Here is a 23,397-nt window from a genome sequence, read left to right as displayed (position 1 = left end):
ATACTTAAGTGTAGAAAAAAAAAAGAAGCGTAAAATGATAAGCGACGAAAACGGCAGTGCCATCATAAATTACGACTTCAGACAAGCTCGGGAAGAACGGCAAGACTTGTGTTTAGTACTTCCAGCAGCGGCTATACAATTATATGGACCAACTGTCAACAAGACTCCAGTTGCACCTAAGCGTTCTCTTCGCGTCTTCTGAAGAAGCAAGTCAACGGAAGTACACAAAAAAGTAACATTTATTCCCTTGAATAACGCCTAATTCAGGTGGGAAAGACTCTGAAAATATGGGATCTTGGGGAGCCCAGTTTGAGAACCTAAGCTCCGATAGTCTGCACTGCATATAATTTCAACTTTAATAGTCTGCAGACTGTAGCACCTATAGTCTGCACCACATCATATTAAAACGTTTAAACATGTGTAGTCAGCACCTGTAGACAGTCCGCACACCATAAAATTTAAAAACTTTTAAATGTGAATAGTACGCAGGTTACAGCCTGGGAACTGTCGTAGGCACCTCGCCAAAAGCTCACCTGATGAACGAAGCCCTCGTATCGGATACGAGAGTCCATGCCGCATGGACGGAGCAGGACGCGGTCGCCGACACGCGGGGGTAGCCGCCCCTCCTCCAGCCAGGGAGCGAGGTTCAGTCGGACCAAAGGTCCGTCCACTTCTAGCTCTGCTGGACTGAGCACGCGCTCCTCCAGTTCCCGGCTCAGTTGGATCTCTTCGAGGTGAAGCAGGAGTTGAAGCTTCTCCACATAGTTCCGTGGACACAGGGGCTGGAGCACAAGACAGAAATCGACTGCCTTCCAGACTTTGTTTGCAATATAGACGTAATGCCACGAGGTGGAACTGGCAGGGGGTGAGCGCAGATTACACTGATTATGTTTATTGATTCTTATACTCACTCTGCATAACTTTTGGGCGCTTCATTTAAATAATTTAATTTTGGTGAAGCCTGCCACAATTGGTACGAAAGAGCGTTGAAATCAAGCAGAAAATCTTTTCGTGTTGATTGCACCCTTTTTGTTTCGGGTAAGTCACATTGAGCACAAAGCCTAGTGTGAATATTCTAATAGTAGTTTTGAATAAAATGCTATTCCATATTCACTTCGAGATGAACTTTTATTTTTCGAAGTGTAGATCACAGCGGGCCAGGCTTGTTGAGCATGCTTCTTACCGAACACAGGTGCACTGCAGAGAAGCAACACCAGCGAAAGCAAGCTCCGCGGGTGTTGCTTCTCCACGGTGCACCCGTGCTCGGTAAGAAGCGCACTCAACGGGGCTAATCAGCCACAATCAATATTTCAACAAGTACACACTTGCAATTGCGTGCATAGAAGAAAAGCACACTTTCAAAGCAGGACGGTGCACGCACGCGTTTGGTGTATTTATAAACACAAACGGAAACTTTGTGAATGTTGACAACTGCGTTGCAGTAAAATTTTCAAAATAAAATCCTGGCTTTTGTGCGAGAGTAGATATTATGCAGAGATGTCCTGACAACCTGCATTCATCATTCAAGATTTTTTTTCCATTTATTTTTAAATTATAGATTGAAGAAAGAATATTTGAAGATAGCAAGATTTATAAATTTTCTAGATTACGTATAGCCGGGCATCTCTATGTTTAAGTTTGTCGAATCCAATGTTTCCTTGCCATCCCGATGCAAGCTTTGGAATTTAGCCCATAAATATAATTAGATTAAAATTAACTTAGCTTAGAAACAGACAAGTGGAAGCTTGTGAACAACCTTCATAAGTTTAGCTGGGTTTTCATTTAAGCATGGTGCAACAGTAGTGGAAGGCTTGGAGAAACTATACAATATTCAATTAGAAAATATTTGGCCAAAACCACTAATTATTTTGAACTCACTTTGAACTGAAAATCAACTATTCGCACATGCCTACATAAACCTAGGATGCGGTAAAAAAAAAAAGATGAAAAACTGTAGAGCCCTTCCACTTCACGTGAAGATGGAGGACCAGCGAAGCTGCTATTTTTACGACATCTAGGACGATGCCTAGAGAATGATGTCTAGAGGACAATGTCTAGGACGACCTCAAGGACACAGCCTAGAGGACGACGTCTAGGACAACTTCAAGGACGACTTCTAGGATGACCTCAAGGACAAGGCTTAGAGGATGACGTCTAGGACGACCTCGAGGATGACGCCTAGAAAACGACGTCTAGGACGACCTCAAGGACAACTTCTAGGATGACCTCGAGGACGATGTCTTGGACAACCTCAAGAATGACTTCTAGGACGACCTCGAGGACGACGCCTAGGACGACCTCGAGGACGACACCTAGGACAACCTTGAGGACGACCTTGAGGACAACGTCTAAGACGACCTCAAGGACGACTTCTAGGACGACCTCCAGGACTACGGCTAAAGGACAACGCCTATGATGACCTTTCGGACGACTTCTAGGACGACCTCGAGGACGATGCCTAGAGATGATAAAAAGGGATCAGGACTTCACAATCTAATAATGCCAAGAAAGGCTGACTCACGCTGATTGCCCCCTCTTTTTATTTTTATTTATTCATACTTGCCACGACCAATGGGGAGTTTTCTGTATACAACCGAGGACACATTTTCTCTCAGATCCTAGCGCATAACAGCTTCGCTGTAAAAACTTGTACAATGTAATGCTATGTATATAACTGAGAGCAGGAGCGGATGCAAACATTCTCAAAGGCCGAGATGAAGCCTCATGAAGCACTGATCTTCAGCAAGGTAGAAGATCCTCTTATATACAGTGAAACCCGTATAGAACGAACCCACGTGCAGCGAATTATTGTCGGTATCAAACTCATAGAAAATTTCAATAAAAATGCATGTGAAACATACTTTTTATAACGAACAACATATGTATTGGTAATATCAAACAATTCCCCTCCCCCCCCACCCCCCAAGAAGGCTTCCAAAAACATGCGAACAATCTTCTTCTAGACTGTCCCTTCCCCCCAAAAAGAAGTAGGAAAGAAAGAAAATTCCAAAAGCTCAAAGTGCAAACAAAATTGAGCGAAGAGAAGCGATTCAGAAGGGAAGAAGGCTGAAAAATACACTCTGCACGCACACACAGAAAATAAAAGAACTTTTCATCCCAAAGCATTTGCCCACAAAGAGAAGCGATTCAGAAGGGGAGATAAGCTAAAAGAACAAACTCTGCACTCATGCAACAACAAAAAAAAATGAAAGCCGCTTACAACTCCCTGTAACGCCGAATTAGAGCGCAGCTCTTGAGGAGGAGGAGGGAAGGGCACTGGGGGGGGGGGGGGTTAAACTAACCAGGGGGGGGGTCACGTTACCTTGGGGGTCACGTGACCCCCAATGCCGATGATGTCATCACTGACGTCACTGATGACGTCATCAGTGACGATGACGATGCGCGTACCGATGACGTCATTAGTGACGTCACTGATGACTTCACCAGTGATGATGACGATGACGATGCGAATGTCGGTGACGTCATCAGTGACGTCGCTGATGACGTCATCAGTGATGATTACGATGACGATGCGGATGCCGGTGACGACATCAGTGACGTCACTGATGACGTCATCAGTGATGATGACGATGACAATGCGGATGTCGGTGACGTCATCAGTGATGATGACGACGACGATGTGGATGCCGGTGACGTCATCAGTGATGATGACGATGACGATGTGGATGCCGGTGACGTCATCAGTGATGATGACGATGACGATGTGGATGCCGGTGACGTCATCAGTGATGATGACGATGACGATGCGGATGCCGGTGACGTCATCAGTGATGATGACGATGACGATGTGGATGCCGGTGACGTCATCAGTGATGATGACGATGACGATGTGGATGCCGGTGACGTCATCAGTGATGATGACGATGACGATGCGGATGCCGGTGACGTCATCAGTGATGACGATGACGATGTGGATGCCGGTGACGTCATCAGTGATGATGACGATGACGATGTGGATGCCGGTGACGTCATCAGTGATGATGACGATGACGATGTGGATGCCGGTGACGTCATCAGTGACGATGACGTCATCGGGGGGTCACGCGACATCGGCGGGGGTCACGTGACCTCGAGGAGGGGGCCACGTGACTTCGGGGGGTCACGTGACCCCCCACGAGGTCACGTGACCTTGGTGGGGGGCTCGCGCGGTGCATTATGGGACATTTCCCATGATGCACCGCGCGGTTACGCCGACGCCGACGGCGACGGCGACGGCGACGGCGACGCCGACGGCGACGCCGCTCAAGCCGGAAACGGGCCCCTAAGAGCTGCGCTCTAAAAAATCTTCGCACCGCATTTTTACAAGGTAGAAACGAAGAGATGAGAAAGAAAGAGAAGCTCTCGCCTTGCAACGAACGCATCGTGGAAGTTCGTCGTAAAAGGTTTTTGCTATATCAAACTACTTGGTACATCGAACTGATCGTGGCATTTCCTGCTGTTCGTTATAAACGGGTTTGACTGTACTCTGTTCACCCAAAGACGACAGGCCAAAGGGAGCTAAACGCTTGCTGCACCAATCAACTGCTTGCCTTTTATCACCTGACCCCACACTCTGCACATGGGCATGGGCAGGAGCATGGTCATGTGGCAAAAGATTGACATGTGACAGGTCGAGTGGGCACATAGCTTCCACTGCACTGTCAGCTTAGATCTGAACGAAGTACAGTAAACCCTCTTTACCTTGAAATCGCAGGAACTAGAAAAAAAAAAAAAAATTTGATATAAGCGGAGTTTTTTAGATAAGCGAGCCTGGAGACAATACACAGATCACGCATTGCGCAAACGGAACCCCAAACAATTACACCAATAACAAAATGACTGCAACAAAAGACCAAGCAACACTTAAGATTTGACAAAACCAAAACGCAAGAACGGAGAAAAAAAAGATTAAAGGAGCTCTGCAACAGTTTCAGTGCTTTGCTTAATTAATTTGGGAGTTGGTGTCTCGACCTTTCTGAAGTAAAGAACAAAAAAACGCTTTTGTCTGCATGTTCTAGTTTTCATTTTAAAAAATAGACAAAGATTCAGGTTTTCGGCACCTCTCAACTCCTTCACCATCTTCCGAGTCACGTGCGCTGTGACACCAATGGGGTTTGCGCGGGGTTCCGGTGAAGCTCTCTCTGTAGAGCCATCAGTGAGCAGCGAGAACTCATCCGCTCATGACCACGTGCTGGCGGGCGCAGCACGAACAAAATGGTGAAAGGAGGAAAGTCTCATACGGGTCCGGCCATACCCGTCCGGCCCTGTCCCCCTCCCCCTTCGGCTTCTGGCGGCTGTTCGTGGTAGCAGATAGAGCTGACGGTTTTGTTAACCTAGGACAGATGACGCCACTAAAACTTTGTATAATAAAAGTTTTGTCAATGATACCAGGCTTTTAAAGCATTCATATTTATGTTGGGACGACAAGATTTATAGAAAGGTTACCTTTTATTGAGCAGGTATTCGCACAACTTGCTATCTTTCTACAAGACCCCCATTGACGTCATTCCGCGTGTTTCTCATGGCCGCCGCTCGAGGCAGCAAGTCGGGGAATATTCTAATTAATTTTTGCCTCGCGATTACGTGGTGGAATCGCAACATTTTGAAAGAAGGAGGTGTGTTTCCTGTCCTTTGTGACAAGGTGAACAATGTCAAAAGTAGAAGATGCCGATTCTTTCATCGTTAAAATCGTTGCACAGCTCCTTTAAGAGTGGAAGTTAACGCTCAGTTGAGTGCGAGGAAGAAAAACAGCAGCCGTATTAGGGGAGGAAAAATGTAAGACAAAAAACGTCCTTGAGGCGCACGGAGGGTTGCTGTGCTCATGACAGCTCATAACACGAGGCTTTTTTGATAATTTTTACAAGTTGTCGTGTGTGCACAATGATGCAATTTTTTTTTTTCTTTTTTGTGGGTTTGTTTTTTGGAATTGCGGTTCCTTTGTCAACCAATGTTTAGGCCACCAGTTCATTGTTTGCTGTGTCCCCACCTGTGCTTCTTTTTAAATATATACTTGTAGTTAAGATTTAGAGATATCCAGTCCTGAAAACTTTTCGAGGTAAGTGATGAGTGAATGCATTGTGCCTATAGCAGTTCATTCCACAACAAGGAAATCTTTCGAACTCAACCGATACTTTGAGATAGCCGAGTTTGATTTATTGAGAGATCACTGTATAGCCTAATCCCCTTCAATACTCTTAAAGCAGCAAAAAGAAATTACTAGCCATCTTTATCTCCAAGGTCCTGTAATGCCTGAAATGTGGAATCTGTTTTGAAGACATGAAATGGCTGTTTTGGGAGGCAAAGAACATATTGTTCTCCGCCTAAAAATTGCAAATTCTTTTTAAAAGTCACACTTTTAACAACTTAGTCATCATCTTTCAAATATCCTGATGGTTGCTGTCGAAAAGTTTCTTTCCCAAAATTAAAGCATTTTTTTCCGGAATAAGTTATTTTCAACGTGCGAGCACCACTTTGTGTTTTGTTCCTTAAAGGTAGTGTCTCACAAAGAGTGCTTCATCGCCGCCCGACAAATACGCCGACGTAAGCGTCACGGACTCCATCAGTCCACCCAGCCCACCAACTCCTCCGAGTCATTCCGGCAGCAGCCAGGACATACGCCGAACCACTAAAGCCCCAAAAAAGTTCACCAGCAGAACGTGTGAAGGAGCACCTCCCGGGGCGAGTTCTTGGAATTGGCTGTACTACGACGACGTCTTGTTTTTAGCTATTTTGCGACTTAAGTGTCGTCGGACGTTTGACACAATCCCAACTTTCACCCATCTGTCCCTTTCACCCTTCCCTTCCCCCATCACATCAGTTTTATTCGAGGATTGATTTCTTCGAACTCGCAGTATACGTGGCAGCAGGCTAGTATGCGCCCTGGCATAAAGTTTTTTACCCATCGATCTGCCTTGCCTGGCACGGTACCATGTGTGCACGTGTCTCGTGCCAATGAATCACTTCATCACCATCTAGACTGCAGCTTTCTGAACTTTCAAACATGTCTATAACAGTTTTTCCTTTCGGCATCAAATCTCGGTTTAGGAAAACTATCATTTGATAATGAGCTCATGTATCGAGCCAGTTCTGGAAGATTCTATACTGAAATTTTTGTAAGTAACATGACTGCGAGCCTACTTTCTCCATTTTCACAGACTTTCATCATGAAAAGCTACAGGTGTTTCCACTTAATAAATGCAAAAAGTAGAAACATTTTTTGCACATTTTTTTAAAGAATGGTATAATTTTCGCAAGTGTTTTCTACAGCCACATGACACAGGTGTTATAGTGTATGTTTCACCAAAAGAGCTGGCCATTATCAGTACTTTTTTTAAGCGATAGTTTTCCTAGGGAATGCTGTGTTTATTTGATGCACCTACTTTAGTGTAACTCATTGATGAATAAATTTATAAACTTAAAATTTTGCACATCATCCTTCTTTCCAGCAACGAATGTGCCCTGCAAATTTTATACAAATAAGACTATAGGTTAAAAATTTTGCCTTTCTGAGTAGTGTCCTCCCTTAATTTTCCAGGCAAGTTTATCGGGAAAATCACTGTCACACGAGAAATTATTGTCACAATATGACACCATGATGTCGCGTGACACTGTGACGTCAGGTTACGCGACATCGATTTCCCCGCTAAATTTAGCGGGGAAATCACCAAATTTAGTGTGCTAATTTTAGACCTGACACCTCTCTGTCTGTTCGCTCGATTTGATGCCACGGTGTCAGATTATACAAGGACATTGCGTGACATCAATTTCCTCGCTAAATTTAGCGTGGAAATGCACAAACGTACGGACGGACTAACGGATAGACACATTTCTGGGATTGAGGGCTTTGTTCGGGAGCATTCCAGAATTTACTAAAAAAACAGAAAGCTAGCAAAAAGGGGAAAGGAAAATGTGAGCGTCGGTCGTTGACGGCGTACGTCAATTCGTCGGGCGACAAGGACCGGGCCCTCACCCTGCGCAGGCAGCTTCCCAGCGAAGCTTCCAGTTCCCGCTGGGACAGGTCCCACAGGTGTGTGCTGACTGGGAAATGGGGAAGAGCCAAAGGGAGCTTGGCAGTACGTCTAAAACAAAAAGCAGAAAGACAAAAAAAAGAAAAAGAAAGTACCATGAAGCATGGGTTTGGCACAGGAAGTAGACATACTTCTGAAGTCCGTTGAAATGGATTTTCTGATTAGCGGAGCCTCCTACAGCGAGTCTCCTTTAGAGCGGTCGGTATTAAAAACAAAGTCTTGTGTCGGAGTGCCCCAACCCATTTTTATTATGAGGCACTTTACGGCCACTGACAAGGTGAGAATGATGTTGAAGTTGTTCAGTTTCTCGCCTTCAGCGCGAGCTACCCGCTTTCGATCGTGCTTTGGCGTCCCGTCGACTTTCAGCGTGTGCGCGCGACCAAAACACAGCAGAATGATATAATTGAGTGCCAGAGGTCAGGCATTGGAAAGAGACGCCCCAGCATTGGTAACTACCGCGTTACCCCGAGAAAATAGCCCACTTAAGATCGAGGGCAAATCGGATGAAGATAAGAGTTGGGCTAACTTTTGGCATGCAATCGAGACAAGCTCAAAAAATACTATTCTTAGATTATGTGCCTCTACAAAACTTGTTATCGCGGAGAGGGGCAAAGATGCAACGACGAGCGCACTTCCTAGTTGGCGACGTTCGCTTACATTCCACAGTAACTAACTGCATTTACGGCTAGGCCATCGTTGATCTGAGCACTACGACTACTAGGAGTTGGCTGTCTTTTGGTGTTTAGAAAAAATAGCAAATCAAGGCAAAAATAGGGGGCGGGTTACCTTTCAGAATTTAAAGAGAAACAAAAAATCAAGCCCCCCCGCCAAAAAAAAGCTATGTTTTGGTGTTTAAAAAAAAAAAAGCAAATCAAGCAAGAAATAGCAATGAGCTATCCTTCACTGTTTAAAACGAAAATTGTGAATCAAGTCGAAAACAAGAACGGGTCATCTTTCGGGGGTAGGGCACCTCTCAAACCGTTACGGAGCAAGGGCGCTCCTCGCACTTTTCAACGTACAAAATGCATCACTTTCGGCCATCTTTGCACCAAGTTTTAGCGCGACCTGTTGAGGAATTAGTTTACAAGGTCCCTTTAAAAGTTTGCAACAATTCATTCAATTCACGCGGTAGACAGCTGGAACACAAAGTGATTTCAGACGTCGGCAAAAAACGAAACCAGCCTGCTTTCCGGACTCACGTGCGGGGACGTTCGCCCGGAACGGTCGTCCAACGTCGTTCGTCTCCTCGGTCGTTGCGACGCGTGACCTTCTTCACGCGAGCGTCGGAAGTCACGAGCGTCCGCTGAAGCGGGTCCGCCACCGTGACGCTCACCTGCCGAACCACGCTGAAGCCCTCTTCGAACTCCAGCAGCAGCAGCTGGCGGCTGCTCCCCAAGTGACTGCACGAGACGTTCGGTTTGGAAAGGAAACGGAGCAAATGAACATCGGAGAAAGATGCGCGCAAGATTCCGCGAGCCGTGCCCCGTTTCACCTCGGGACGGACTGCAAAGGATGCTGCGAGCTGTCGAAGCAATTCTGATGCGGCGTGGGCATAGCGTGACCTTCGAGAGGGGTTGCGGTGATGTCGCGTGGCACGTTTGCGATGCCGGATTGGCTGGGACGGCCCGTGGCGTTCACCGAGGTCTGTCATTAGGTGAAACTAGGTGTACCGGTGAATGGGGGCAACTCGACTTCCGGGCAGTCGGGCATATTTAAATGACGGCCCCCTAATTTAATTTCTCGCTCGACAAAAAGAAAAAGAGGTTTATTAACTTTCTGACAGTTGTCGTCATACATGCACGGCAGTAACTACAAGTTTGGAAGTGCCCGCCCAAAGGCGAAAGTGAGCCCACCGTGGGCGGTGTTGCTATTTGTTGTATCTTTGGTGAAAACTCAAATGTTAAATTCGCACAGTGTTTTGCTTTGCTGGCCTATTCATAGTTTTCAAATTAGATGCTCCGCGCACATGGTGCTCACTTCGTGTACCGGCCGCTCTGGCGGTAGTGCCAATCGGAGCACTGGCTCTTCCGGTTCCGACTTCTGACACTATTAGGAATTAAATTCAGAGGATGAGAGCTCATCGTCCGACGAAGAAGCTCTGTAAAGTGCGTGCATGTAGGAATCAGAAGCCGCTAGAATGTCGCAAAAACAAATGCGCCAAAAAATTAGAGAAAAATAAACTAATGGGACGAAGGTGACAACTTTTCGCCTTCACCTTTTTATTTGATGCTTCTCAACCTAGACAGCATACAAGCACTCTATGCCTTCCCGCTAAATAAGTCGGGAAAAACCTGTGCATTGACCCTTTCTTTATACTACAGTCGCACCCGTTTATAACGAACCCGGGTATAGCGAATACAATTGAATCTCATGGTAATTCAAACTCGAGGGGGACCGAAATTTTTTTTGAAGGAAGCGAAGTTTGAATTTGTGGGAGTTTCCTCCCATAGAGACGCATAGAATGGGACCTGCATGGTAGTTTGAATTATCCGCAAGTTTGTATTAAGAGAGTGAATTAATGAGAGTCGATTGTACTGTCTATATCGAACGCCCAAATATTTCGAGCGAAAATGCATGTAAAATGTATGTCTATAACAAACAACCTATCCGCTACATCAAACTTTAAACAGAAAGCAGCCACCAAAAACGCACAAACACCTGTCCTACTAAAAAAAAAAGGCTTTAGCACAGCTCATTGCATTGATGCGCAATGATTTTCGAGCCAATAGAATGATTCTTCTCTGGCGCCCGAGGCCCCTACTCAAGATTACGACGTGCAGACGGCTGACCCGACATCTCTACAAAGAGCAGTCTCGACCAGCTTCAGCATGAATCTTGTTCTTGTTGGATTTTGCTAGGCACGCAAGCACACGGATGTGCGACGAGAGGGCTTTGTTGTTACCAGTCGCACAAAAGACATGGTGCGCTTCTCGACGGTTCCACTGGTTTCGTTTAGATTGTGGCATCAAGGGAGAAAAATCTCCTTCAATAACATGCCTGTCATATTGCCAGCCCTAAATCGAAGACACAGGCGCTTTGGCTCGCTCATAATCGGTGCACCTCATGCAGCTGCGCAACGGAGGCGTGCAGCTGCGCAACGGAGGTGCACAGCTGGGCATGCGGCGGCGCCAGTGCGTCTGCCGCGGCTATGACGTCACTCCTCTGGAATGTGAAGACCAGCGAGACGCGCGCTGTGGCAGCAGAGGCTCCGGCACGCCAGCTGTGCGCCGTGTGACGTCACTGCTCCTCGCACTTGCGCAGATCGGAGCACGGCTCATTATGCGAGCCACGCGAAACTGCTCAACCTCGGCCAGTGTAGCTCACGCTACAAAACTTCGCGCAAGTCTAGATTCTCTAATCCAGGAAGCGTGCCAGCAGAAGAAACAGTTGAACTAGGATTGCCTCCTGTTTTGTCTATCAGCCCACCTAGCGCATTCTCAGTTATGTTTGTTTACCGTAATTAAACGTTTCTTTTGTGATCCACTGAAGTACCGGCACACAAGTGTTTATACTACACATTTAATGTCAATGCACATATTTCGAACTTCCGGCATTCAACCTTGCTGTATGTGAGTTCCACTATAACAAACTACTTGATATATCGAACTAATATGTGCACCCGAAAGAGTCTGTTAAAAACGGGTTCGACTGTATTCCTTTTGAAAAAAAAAAATATTACTGGGAAACACTTTTTGGGAAGAAAACTCGATAGTCAAAGAGCTAAGAAAAGGCTAGTATCTCCACAGATACAAGAATAAACTTTTAAGCTAGAATCAGTTGAGAGGGCTCAAAACGTAAGTTAAAAGGTTCCCATTCCTATAACAAATGCATGTGCTCTGCTTATGCAGGGTGACCAAAAGATATATAGATCCCCACAAAGTCTGAGATCATATCAATGTCTCAAAATAGACAGGCACCCATACCGTAGAACACCGCGCATCCGTCCATTCCACACTAAACGCTCATTCCCAAATTTGTAAGATGTGAGAAAATATCCACAGTGCATTTATATTTAAAACTGATGACCGGACAAGTGCCCCTCCTACATTTTTCCGGAATTAGGGTATCTCTCAATTTTGAATGAGCGCTTGCCCAGTATTTTACAGCACGTTTTGGCAGCACTTTCGAATGAGGCCATTTTATTGACACTGTCACAACATCAAATCACGATCGGTCGTACAAACGTAGGTAAATTAAAACGTTGGATTGAGTGAAACTTATTTTGCAGTTTATTCAAATTTGGTCGGGGTCATTCAGCGCTTACTGTGGTATAAACCAGACGAAGAAAGAAATTCACTTAAGACATGCTCTCACACAGAGGAGCAAGCTTTAGGGGCTCACCTAGCGGTGCACAGAAACTGCAAGAGATGCTTGTCACCGGAAGCAATTAGCGTGGGGCGGAAGGCATGTGCCAGAGACACTTGTCCTTTGGGAAGCTTGCACGCCAAAAGAAGGTGAGGTCTGCCAGTTGCATTACTGGAAAAAAAGAGTGAAAAAAAAAAAAAGACATCAACAAGGGTACAAAATCTGCAATAAATTTTCGCACATCTTGTGAAATTGAAAAATAGCACTGATTCGGCACAGTCCTCGACCGAGAACCAGACCTCACTGTGATGCCAAGTGGATGTGACTCTTACGTCCAACTACATTCTGAGACGGCGAGTTCAGAAGATCCCAAAATCATGCCTTAAAGACCCAAAAAGCACAGCAAACCAAGCAGAATTCAGGCTGGGAAGGCACAAAAGCCGTGTGGGGAGCCCTAGGCATTAAGCCGGTAAAATGCTAAAATTGGAGCCAAAAAGTACACTAATTCGCAACTCTACCTTTCCCGGTTTAACTTTACTACTACAGTTGCCGGACACGATTCACAAGCATCCCCTTATTGCTTTTCAGCCTATGAGATCAAGGAATCAGCCGGTAAGAATGCTGAAGAACGAATCATGAAGCAGACTCGATTTATCTTGATCTTACGGATAAAGTTGGTAAGCGCAGAATGTATTTCCGCGGCGTTAATTGGGATATGTAGTGGAAGTTCCAGTTTATTCTTGTCTGGTTACAGTACCTTTTTTTTTTATTCCAGACTCCGTCCTTTTCTTTGAGACAGTGGGCACGTCTCAGATTTCTCGTTTCTTTCCATAAACTGTTCGCACGCAAATGTCGAACGTAGATGCCGAACGCCAGAGTCCAGCTTTCCAACAGTTAGTAATAGACGAAATCGGATGGCTTTGCGTGTTCTCACTAATTGGCTGGCATAGTGGCATAATGTTGAGCTCTTGATCATGGGCTCGTAGGTTCGATCCCCGTCGCGGTGCATTTAGAATTTCGTTCTTTCCTCTCAATTTACTGCTCTTTTGGACCGACTGTCCTCTGAAGTATGAGTCACACATTTCCTAATGGTTTCCATGGCATTCCGTCACGTTCACCTCGAGGATTCCAGCGCTTAAAAATATTGTGTTAAAAGGTTCATTCTGTGTTAAAAGGTTGGAACGGACTGCCATATTTCCTATTATCGCAATATGGCAGTCGACTTCACAGCTTAGCATGCCAGAGGCAGCCTATGGGGCATTTCGTCAATGTTTGGTTTGCACAAGTCCGGGCCAGCTCAAATTGTCGCCAACTGTACAGGGGCAGGGCAGGACAGTCTATCTGTAAAACTATGAAACAAGGAGCAGTGGCATCACTAGGGTCAGCGGCACTAGTGGCGGCAGCCCACCGCGACACCCCCCTCCCCGCTTTCCTGCTGCACCTGGGGCGGTTTGTCCCCCCATCCCCTGTGACGCCACTGACGAGGAGATCTCTCCCTCACCTGATGCAGAGGTTGAGAACACGGCTCTGTCCGGGCTCCACCACTCCAAAATCGAGCTCCTCCGTCACCTCGAGACCCACGGGAACCTCACCACTGAGACAAACGTGCGAGACATAGAGTTATAAAAAAGATTGTGCGGACGATCACGCAACGTGATGCTAATGAAAGGCGTCGGCTAGTGCGACATTTTGATTATATTGCGCCGTGATTGACCAGAAATTTTGGCGATACTGCATCGTGCGGTGTCTCGCGTAAACCAGAACTGATCGCACGCTGGACAGCTGGCACCAAACGCGTTCCCACAGACGCGCTGCACAAATTGTTCTATCACATCGGCATGTCCAATCTTCGCTCAGTAACGTGCCCTTCTGCCTGTCGCATCACTTTCAAGCACAGAATAATCTTGACGTCAATGCGTTCCATCTTAGAGTTCAGGGTGAGACCGTCGGCACCTACACATTGACAACATTCTCCCTCGAGGGCGCGTGTACACCGTCGAGCGGCTGCCCCCTTTCTCGTGCGCGAAGGCTTCAAGTGCCGAGCAAACGGGTGCGGAAGGCGAGAAAGAGTAGGTGGCGAGCAGCGTCATTACACGACACCCGGTGAAATTGTGATTGGCCAAACGCGCTGCGCCTCGACAGGCGACTATTATCGGTTAAGGGAAGAGGATGTTGCTGTTATACTCGCCCCCTCCCAGCACCAAAGCCACCTGCGACACAAGTGTGCTTTTGTTTTCGGCAGCACGACACTCGCCCAGTACAGCTGTTGCTGCGAAAACTCGGAGATGCACATTATTGTGTTGCGAGTGAGCTGGACACGTGCCATGTGTGTATCTGATGTCATGTGGCTCTGTGATGTCACATGATGTCATAGTGACGTGACATCACAAAATCATGTGACACCGTGACGTGGAAAAAGGCTCAAGGTACAGTACACCTAAGCACTTCTTATGAGTTGTGAATGTGAAAGCATGCGTGCCGTTTTTCTGCTCCTTGTTTCGTTTGTGGCGTATTTGCATCAACCGTGCGAGCGCACTCCCAGCTCTCCTCGCAGCTTCGACCTTGGACGCTTTGTTTTATAGGTGCGCTCGTGGCATGGACACGCAGCGTCATGGGGCGGCGGTCGTTGAAACTGACGCACGCAGCGGCCGATGGGAGCCTCGTCGGCAATGAAATCCATCAGCTGTACTCTGCTCCTTCGGGATTGGGGAAACCAGGTGCCACTCTCTAGGCTTTTCGCATGATTTCATAGCTGGGAGCTGGCTTCACTTAGAAAAAGGATTTAAGGTGACGTTTGGCGCGCTTCAAACTGATAACGTCGGCTCGCTCCATAGGACCCCCCCAGTTAATGCTTTCATATTAAAAAACATGTGACATTGTGACATCGTACGACAGTGATTTCATGTGATTTGACATAAGTTTGCGTGTTGCATGATGTCACGGCATCACGTGATGTCTGAACGTCAAGGTCATGAAGCAATACAGCCCCTATTCCACGATATCACTTTTCTGACGTTGACCCGTGTGTGGTCGAGCATGACATGCGGTTTGTCTAATGAAACCCAGCCATACAACACATTCTGCATTAAAAGCAGATTTCAGAAATACAGATGCGATCCTTTGATGTTGCGACACGTCTCGTGTGCCCTCAATTTGCCGTAAAATTCCAGTAAAAGTAACTACGGTAGGAGAGAAAACTGAACCCAGAGTCAAGCAGCTGCGGTTAGCCAAATTAACCAAATAATAAGCCATGCTTCACATTTCCGAGGCCATACTGTTGCGTGGGATTAACACTGCCAGGTACAACTGGCTTTCGCAGACCTGCCCAATGCGAGAGCAAAGAGACAAAACAGCATCGCTAAACTCCATCAATGCTGGGCCCAAATTGCAATGAGTCAAGCATTATACCCTGTTGCAGGTTAAGAAAAGCAAGACAAGTGCCACGCTAAGCCCTCTGCTCCTTTCCACTTTAGCGAACGAAAGCTGCAGACAAGGCGAGTGGAGTCGCCTCGTCTCTTGTTTCCATTCCAAAGTTTGTTCACTAAAGTGGATAGAGCAGAGGGCTTTGTGGGAGGAGTTTGTCTCGCTTGTTTTAACCTGCAACAGGGTCCGCATCTTTTGGTAACGCCTTCCGAGTTGTTGGAACATAGACAAATACTGCGAGATTGACAAGACGAATATTTATAGCGTCGGCATATATTTCAGCAGCGACTCTGGATGTGTCCGCCAGTGTTTAAACATGCGTTAGATGCGTGACAACAATGGTGGTTCTTGCACGTCCATGAGTATTGTTGCGCATGGGCGTGCGAGCAACCTATAGTCGGTGACAAGTTAAGAGTTCAGGGAAAGCTCCTCCCACCTCTTTCCACTATAGCAGAGAGCACGCTAGAGAGGAGGTTGCCTCCTCTCCGGCATTTGCTCTGCTAAAGTGGAAAAAGGTGGGAGAAGTTTCCACCTCATTCTTAACTGGTCACCGAAAACATACTACGCACCTTTTAGGAATTCGTGAAATATGCAAAGATTTAGGTTAGTGCGAAAGGAAAGCTGCTACGGTAGCCACAATCAGACTACAGCCAATGGCAAATAAAAGCGTCGCCTCACGTTGCCTGCAGACCGTTGAGCACGTATTCCACCGGTATCTCTTTCTTCTTTTTGTCCTCCCACGGCTCGAGGGAGACTGCCCTCCAGCTGAGGTTACCCTGGTCGCTCTCCACGGCCCGCAAGACCACCCCCTGCCCCAACCACGGCCCGCGCGCCCCCGTCGGCCACTGGTGCGCCGAGAACGCCACCTGCAACATGGAAAACGCGGGTATCACCATGAACTTCGCAGTGCTGGTTTGTGCGAACCACCGGGATTTTTGTTCTATATAAGGGGAATCGGTGGCCAAGCGCGTCAATGCACCGCAGCACGGAGCATGTGAAGCAAAAGCTTGTGTCGCAGAACCCGGGCATCGTGAGTTCCGTCCCCGCTGCTGCCCGTTTCGATCTGGACGGGCGTCGTACAGCACGCAGTCATGTAATGATCGCTACTGTGTCTGCAGCAGAGATTCCAGGTGCCCACTGGGGCTGGCTAACTTCCCGATGTTTGAACACACATGCGATGCAATTACTTTATTTTATACTATTCAAGGGGGGACACTGGCTAGAGGTTGAACTTTTGAACTACTCAAGTGATCGGAATGAAATTAGCAGGGGAGATTTAACTTCAGCTGTAGGTGTACTGTGCAAACTTTCAGCTCTCTAGGGCAACTTTACATACCTGCATAAGAAGATGTGTCACTCTTCGTTAAGAAATCTATGGTATGCAAAGGAAGCTATTAGGCACCATTTTAAGTGCTTGAGTATAAAGTGGGGGATGTGGGACTTCGGGCTATCTAGTTTTTATAATTTAAATGTAAATATTTCAGGAAGAGTGATACCTCAAAATATGATATGCATATCTGTCCTATGTCAATTTTTGAAAACAGTCTTTCTCTATGAGAACTTTAATGTAAAACAAAATAAAGTGGATAGCCTGATTCCCCAGTAAATTTCTGTTCAGAAACATCTTGATTGTGGTATCAAAATAATTTTACCTTCAAACAAAAGATTCCTTCGTATGAAATTTGCAGCAAAAGTGGAACTGAGAAAAATGCATTCAAACAATGAACTCCTTTACTTTGTTACTGCCTCACAATGTGTTGAAAATAATTTATATCAACGTAACTATTTGTCATATGGTTATGAAATTTAGTGTAAGGGTGTGTAAATAGTTTCTAAAACTGAAAACCTCAAAATTGAAAAATTAATTTTTTCCAAAAATTTTGAAGCTCAGGCCCATGTCCCCCCTTAATAGTCAACCGAGTTTCTGCTGCGTTTGACGCAACAGGTGGAAAAGTTAGACACGTCGCAAAAAGGCCCAATAGTTGGTCAATAGGCCAATTGAACACACTACAAGATTTTGGCTGACAAGACTTGCTCTCATCATTCACCATTTTCGCGGTGAATGGGGACTAAACGTTTCTGAGTGTTTGTGAACGCGTGAAGTAACTTAAACGTCTAATGTTTTATCGAGAAGTAAGTGCATGACTAAATGCAAGTTATGTTTTTGTCAGCATTATCATACTTGGGCACCATGGTGTAATAATTGGCTCTGATACATAAGCTCTTTGCGACAGACGGATAATATTGCACTTTTAGAGCGCAGCTCTTAGGGGCCCGTTTCCAGCCTGAGCGGCGTCGGCGTCGCCGTCGGCGTCGCCGTCGTTGTCGGCGTAACCGCGCCCCTCCCTCTCCTCCTCCTCCTCCTCCCTTCCTCCTCCTCTTCCCCCTCCTTCTCCTCCTCCCCTCATTGTGTAGTATGGTCCGGGCGGGTCACGTGACCTCGGGGGGAGGGGGTCACATCACCCGTTTCCAGCCTGTGCGGCGTCGGCGTCGGCGTTGCCCCTCCCCCTCCTCCCCCGCCCAGGTCACGTGACCCCGGGGGGGTGACTCCCCTCCCCCCGCCGAAGTCACGTGACGGCCCGCCCAAGGTCATGTGATCCCGTCCCCTCGAGGTCACGTGACAACCTCTGCCCTCCTCCTCCTCCCCCTCCTCCTCCTCCCCTCATTGTCTGGTTCGGGGGGGGTCACGTGACCTCGGGGGGAGGGGGTCACATGACTTCAGCGGCGAGGAGGAAAGCAGTACGAAGGTGGAGGAGGGGGGAGGAGAGACGAGGAGGCGGAGGCGAGGGGAGGGGAGGAGCTTGAAGGACGAGGAGGTGGTAAAGGAGAGGGAGGGGGAGCAGGAGGGGAGGAGGACTAGCAGGCATGATAACGAGGGAGAAGGAGGAATATACCCTCCACTCCTCCTCCTCAAGAGCTGCGCTCCAATTCGTCGTTACAGGAAGTTGTAAACGGCTTTCACTTTTTTATCTGAAACTTCTTCGAAACAAACTTGGGAAAAAATAAATGCTATTATTAAAAACAGCACAAAGGGACGGGACAAAAGTAGAAGAAGCACACAGGACGGACGCTGACTAACATCTGAATGTTTAATGGAAATTCCACACTTGCACAGTGTCTCACATATGCATGTGCTCATCTAATCACGTATCTTGTGGGGTCATACATGGAGTCAAATCAGCACTAGATAAATTCGAACGCTGGCTTGTGTAAACCAGTTGCGTAACACGTAAAGACGCAATCAGGTGGGTGACGAAACGTGTATAAAAATAAAAATATGATTAAGTACTGTTAATGAATTGCAGTTCCCTGCTCATCAAATGTAAAGACGTGACACTGATTCAGCACAATCTCCCCTTCAACTTTCCTCTGCTGCGTCCTGCCACCTGGGTGTTGTCCAATAAGGAGGAACAGCCTGTATTGGCAAGTGAGACCCATAGCTGTTGTTGAGTGCTACATGCTGTCGCAGTTTGTTGTTTAAACAAAGACCGGTCTGGCCTTTATACACTTGAACGCAGCTCAGAATAGTCCTGTACACAACTTCAAAGACGCAGGGCACAAAGTGCTTGCCGTGCTTCTTGTCAGCTTCTCAACTTTGTCGCACTATTCATACTATGGCCGGCACACCTGTCGAAAGCGTAACAAAGGATGTGACTAGAAGTGTGAATGACATACCTTATTATCCACGACACCGCCCGCATTGGTGATGCGGGTGATTTGCCCTGTAAATTCCCGCGACCTCAGTGGCTCCATCCCCGTGATGCAGCCTTTCTTTGGATTGAGCCGAAGCTGAAGCCAGTCGCCACAACAGACGTCGAAATCTGGCTCATAGTCAATCTGAAAGCACGTTTGAAATTAAAGCAAGTTACTCATATAAAAACAGAATTTGGAAGGGTTTCATCCCAAATCAACAAAGGGCCAGTGCTTCCTTCAGGTACCCAAGATCCTCAAAAAGAAAAGGAAATTTCAGTTATGCTGCATTTAACCCCAAGTCCTGCCAGAATTTGAATGCAAACTGCAAATAGCCACTAAAATGGCACAGTTTGCTGCTACGGCAAACGTTTTCTCCTGCCAACTGCGGTGTAACTGCCGTTTGCCACGGTTACCCAGCAATGTATGTGCTGGGTAACCGCGGCAAATGAACACCCGCCTTTTTGATTTCTACAGATACTGAACAACGTTTAGAGCGCTTGCCCGTGTAAAATAAATAAAAATATAGCTGCCGAAATCACTGCGCAGATTGTCATTGAAATACGATAGCACTTTGCACCGTCTTGCACCGCCCCCATAAATGTTTCTTTATTAAACTCTTCAAGAAGAGCCGTGGATATTATCGAAATATTTCTCGTCTACGTACACAAAGTCTTTTGTCACATTTGAAAGCAATTCACACGATTTTCTGATTTAACAGTAGTTCCTGTAGACAGACCTCCAGCACTAACCAACCACTATTATTGCGGCATTGTTGCAATTGAAATGTTTCTCTCTTACTATAGCGATGGAATCATAATAGGATTTCGTTCAGAGGCTAATATAGCTTGCCAATCGGAAGCTGATATCCTATGGCATTTCCCCCCTATGTATAATTAAAGTAGGTAAATAACGGACGTGTGCCGCCTGCTTTGTTGGTTACAAACAGAGCCACAGACATGTAAATGAGTAGGGTTCACTTATAAATGAAAATAGAAAACTTGCACAACTCCAAAGCACTCACGTCGAAGTGGACGGGCATGGCGAAGTCGAGAAGGTGAAGACAACGCTGCCCGACGCGTGTGACCTTGGCCACGGCACTTGACGGAGGCGGCCTCGGAAGGATTGCCATGCTCTTGACCTTGGGTTCATTTAAGCACAGCTGGGTCGAAACCCTGGTCCCGACGCTGAGTTCCTCGCCCGGCAACATGTCGAGGGGGAAGAAGAACTCGCCGTTGACCAGGCCATACTGTTCGACGGCGTTCAAATGGGTCACTTCTCCGACGATCGAGGTGCCCCACGTGCTGCACGGAGGAGTCGGAACAGGTAAAAAAAAATGTGTGTCTTAGCGTAATATTTCCAGAGATGCCCACCCCTACTTTTCAACATAGTTTGCTTTTTTTTTTTTTTTTTTTAAGAAATTTTGGAAGATAGTTTACTTTCAGTAATTGCAGGGTCCAGGCCAATGGTGACCTTGTTCCTTCCTTCATTGTTCCTTCCTGCGATCACAAGTTTCGAGGGACACAAAATCTAAAACTAGCATTTTTTTAACTTTTTTTTTATGGCACAGTGAAAGTTAGCCTACCCCTTATTTTTATATGATTTGCTATCGATTTTAGGTGAGCTATCTCGGGATATTACGGTAATCATATCTGATATACTTGGAGACACAGAGAATCTGTTGCACATGAGCTAAGCACATGCTGTGCATGTGTGATGTCACGTGACATTGTGGTATCTTGTGATGTCACAGGACACGTGACCTTATGACATCATGATGTCACAGAGTTGTGTAACGTCATACTGTCACATGACATATCATATTACATGAAACAGGGCATGTGACCTAAGGACATCATTTTGCTGCATGACAACACTTGATCTCACAGAACACGTGACCTCATGACGTCACAGTGTCATGTGATGTCATGGTGTCACACGACATCTTCATATTATGCGCTAGCTGGAGGCCAGGCCTCGGAAAAAGACATACTGCCGGTCTCATCCTGTCAGTGAACATAGTATATGAACGCGGTTAGACTTGCGTCTCTGCATTTGGTCAGTGTGGCACGGCTGTCACTCTGAGGTCTTTTGTGACATGTGCATCAGGCAGAACACAAGTATGCATGAGCAAGCATAACATCGCTCAACTTATTGCAAGGATTTTTTTGTTTTTTGGGGAAATTTTCGTTATTGGGAATGGGAGGAAAAATGTTTCAGGTGCTTTGCTTTCTGTTGTGAAAGGTTACCTACCTGTACGACTTGGAGTATATAATAAAACGCAGATCGACCCTGATCAGAAAACAAGTCACCACACATTTGGCCCTAACAACTCGAGCTCTTGGTTTCTGTTGGTTCACTGATTTCTGTTAATTTTCTCACAAACATTATACGCGGCAGTGGCAAGACTACTTGGACGACCGAAATCAGATCGCTAAAAAAATTGTACAAACATGCGCCGACTACAAACTTCGAAGGGCGCACGTGAAAAACCGACAAAGATTTCTACAATTAGGCATGTTTGTTGTTCGACGTAATGTTTATGTCTCGAAAGTACATGTGGTGTACGCTTCACGTAATAGCTTTAAGTGAGAGATTATAAAAAAACAAAACGGCAACCAAGAATGTTTCGGGAGTACGTACGGTGGTTCCCGGGTGAAACGCCCGAGCCGTTGACCATCGTCCAAGCTCGCGTCCTGGCCCAGCGAAGTCCAATTTTCTAAGTAGTAAGCGACGATCTTGCCTAACAAAGTGTACATGACGAGACAAAGAAGACGTCCTAAGCGCCGTAGAGGGTGTACGAACACAGAATGATAACTTCAGAGCGGTTGAATCGCAAACACCGAACTTGCCGCTCGACCAGCTGATCGATGTCACGTGGACGATTGCTTACATAGAACTGCTACAGAACTACGTTACTCAGAATTCCTTCGAAGGCACACGGGAAAACGTCATGGGTGTTTTGCCAAAGAATAGCTCTTACATAGTCAACGAGTGTCCGCAAAACGGACCGCGATCATAACAAACAATCGAAGCGCGGGAGCGGGAGTTGCCTCCAGCGGCGGCGGAAAGGAAAGCAGGGTTGGATTGGATTGCGTTGGCTAATTGTTTCTTGAACTTTCAGTGCCAATTTCAGAAAAATTAATCTTGCTGTTTTGGAGGTTTTGGTCGGTTCATTCCATCGATTCCATCAATCTGCCGGCCTCTGTTATTCATTTCTGCTAATTTTTTTATTATCCGCTGTCTTAGCAATCAGAAACACCCCCGTGTTCATTAGCATCCAGCAAGGAGACGGGCGGGTTACGCCGTTAGGTCAAAGGCATCCTGAAACCGAAACTTCGCCGAGTTGCTTTCTTGTAGTGTTACCTTTTCTCATTTTTTTTCACAAATATACTAATTTACGATTCTTAAAATTACGATTCTAGCGCTACTGGTATGAGATACGGATTCACAAAAGATTACGACTATGGGAGTCGCGAACTTGTGCAGGGTCTTGTTTGACCAAGTTTGACTTTTTCGAAATTTCGATGGGATGTTCGACAAAGGCTCGACTGAAGCTCGACTTTTGTGCACATGCGCAAAAATCACATTACTAACTAACGAAAGCATTAAAAGCGAATATTTTTCGCTTTGGTAACCATTTTAAAAAATATAAAACAAACAGCTTTCTAAACCATTTGTTCCCCAGATTTCAAAATATTCCTGTAGAACCAGGGCAACACTGTCCGTAAGTCGAACTTCTTCGAACTTTAGTAAAAGAGCGCAAGTTTGTTCGCTTTTTGCGTAGGGGTTTCGGTGACGTCAGAACGTTGACCTCAGATTGGAAGGATACTAGGTAGACCTCAATTGTGGCCTACCCACTATTTTACAGTCGGAACCAATCGGAGCTTGGTGTTCCGACGTCTCCGCAACCTTTGCACAATTGAATCAGACAAAACTTGCACTCCGCATG

At 46.4% G+C, this 23,397-nt stretch overlaps 1 protein-coding gene across 1 annotated transcript in view; it reads right to left on the bottom strand.

The window, feature by feature from the left end:
• LOC8030225 (putative helicase MOV-10) overlaps window positions 1-22,511 on the bottom strand; it is a 36,323-nt gene extending 13,812 nt beyond the window's left edge. The window contains exons 1-9 of the mRNA XM_029972282.4: window positions 22,089-22,511; window positions 20,470-20,749; window positions 19,431-19,592; window positions 16,434-16,621; window positions 13,834-13,926; window positions 12,369-12,503; window positions 9,227-9,427; window positions 7,970-8,078; window positions 534-782 (exon numbers count right to left, since the gene is read on the bottom strand). Coding sequence (XP_029828142.3) covers window positions 534-782; window positions 7,970-8,078; window positions 9,227-9,427; window positions 12,369-12,503; window positions 13,834-13,926; window positions 16,434-16,621; window positions 19,431-19,592; window positions 20,470-20,749; window positions 22,089-22,204 — 1,533 coding nt within the window. The 5' untranslated portion in view covers window positions 22,205-22,511. The remainder of the gene's footprint in view (window positions 1-533; window positions 783-7,969; window positions 8,079-9,226; window positions 9,428-12,368; window positions 12,504-13,833; window positions 13,927-16,433; window positions 16,622-19,430; window positions 19,593-20,469; window positions 20,750-22,088) is intronic.
• Between the last annotated feature and the right edge of the window lie 886 nt (window positions 22,512-23,397).

Source organism: Ixodes scapularis, unplaced genomic scaffold, assembly GCF_016920785.2.
Source record: "Ixodes scapularis isolate PalLabHiFi unplaced genomic scaffold, ASM1692078v2 PGA_scaffold13__105_contigs__length_92229423, whole genome shotgun sequence".
Classification (NCBI taxonomy): Eukaryota; Metazoa; Arthropoda; class Arachnida; order Ixodida; family Ixodidae; genus Ixodes; species Ixodes scapularis.
This window is presented reverse-complemented; position numbering and strand designations above follow the sequence as displayed.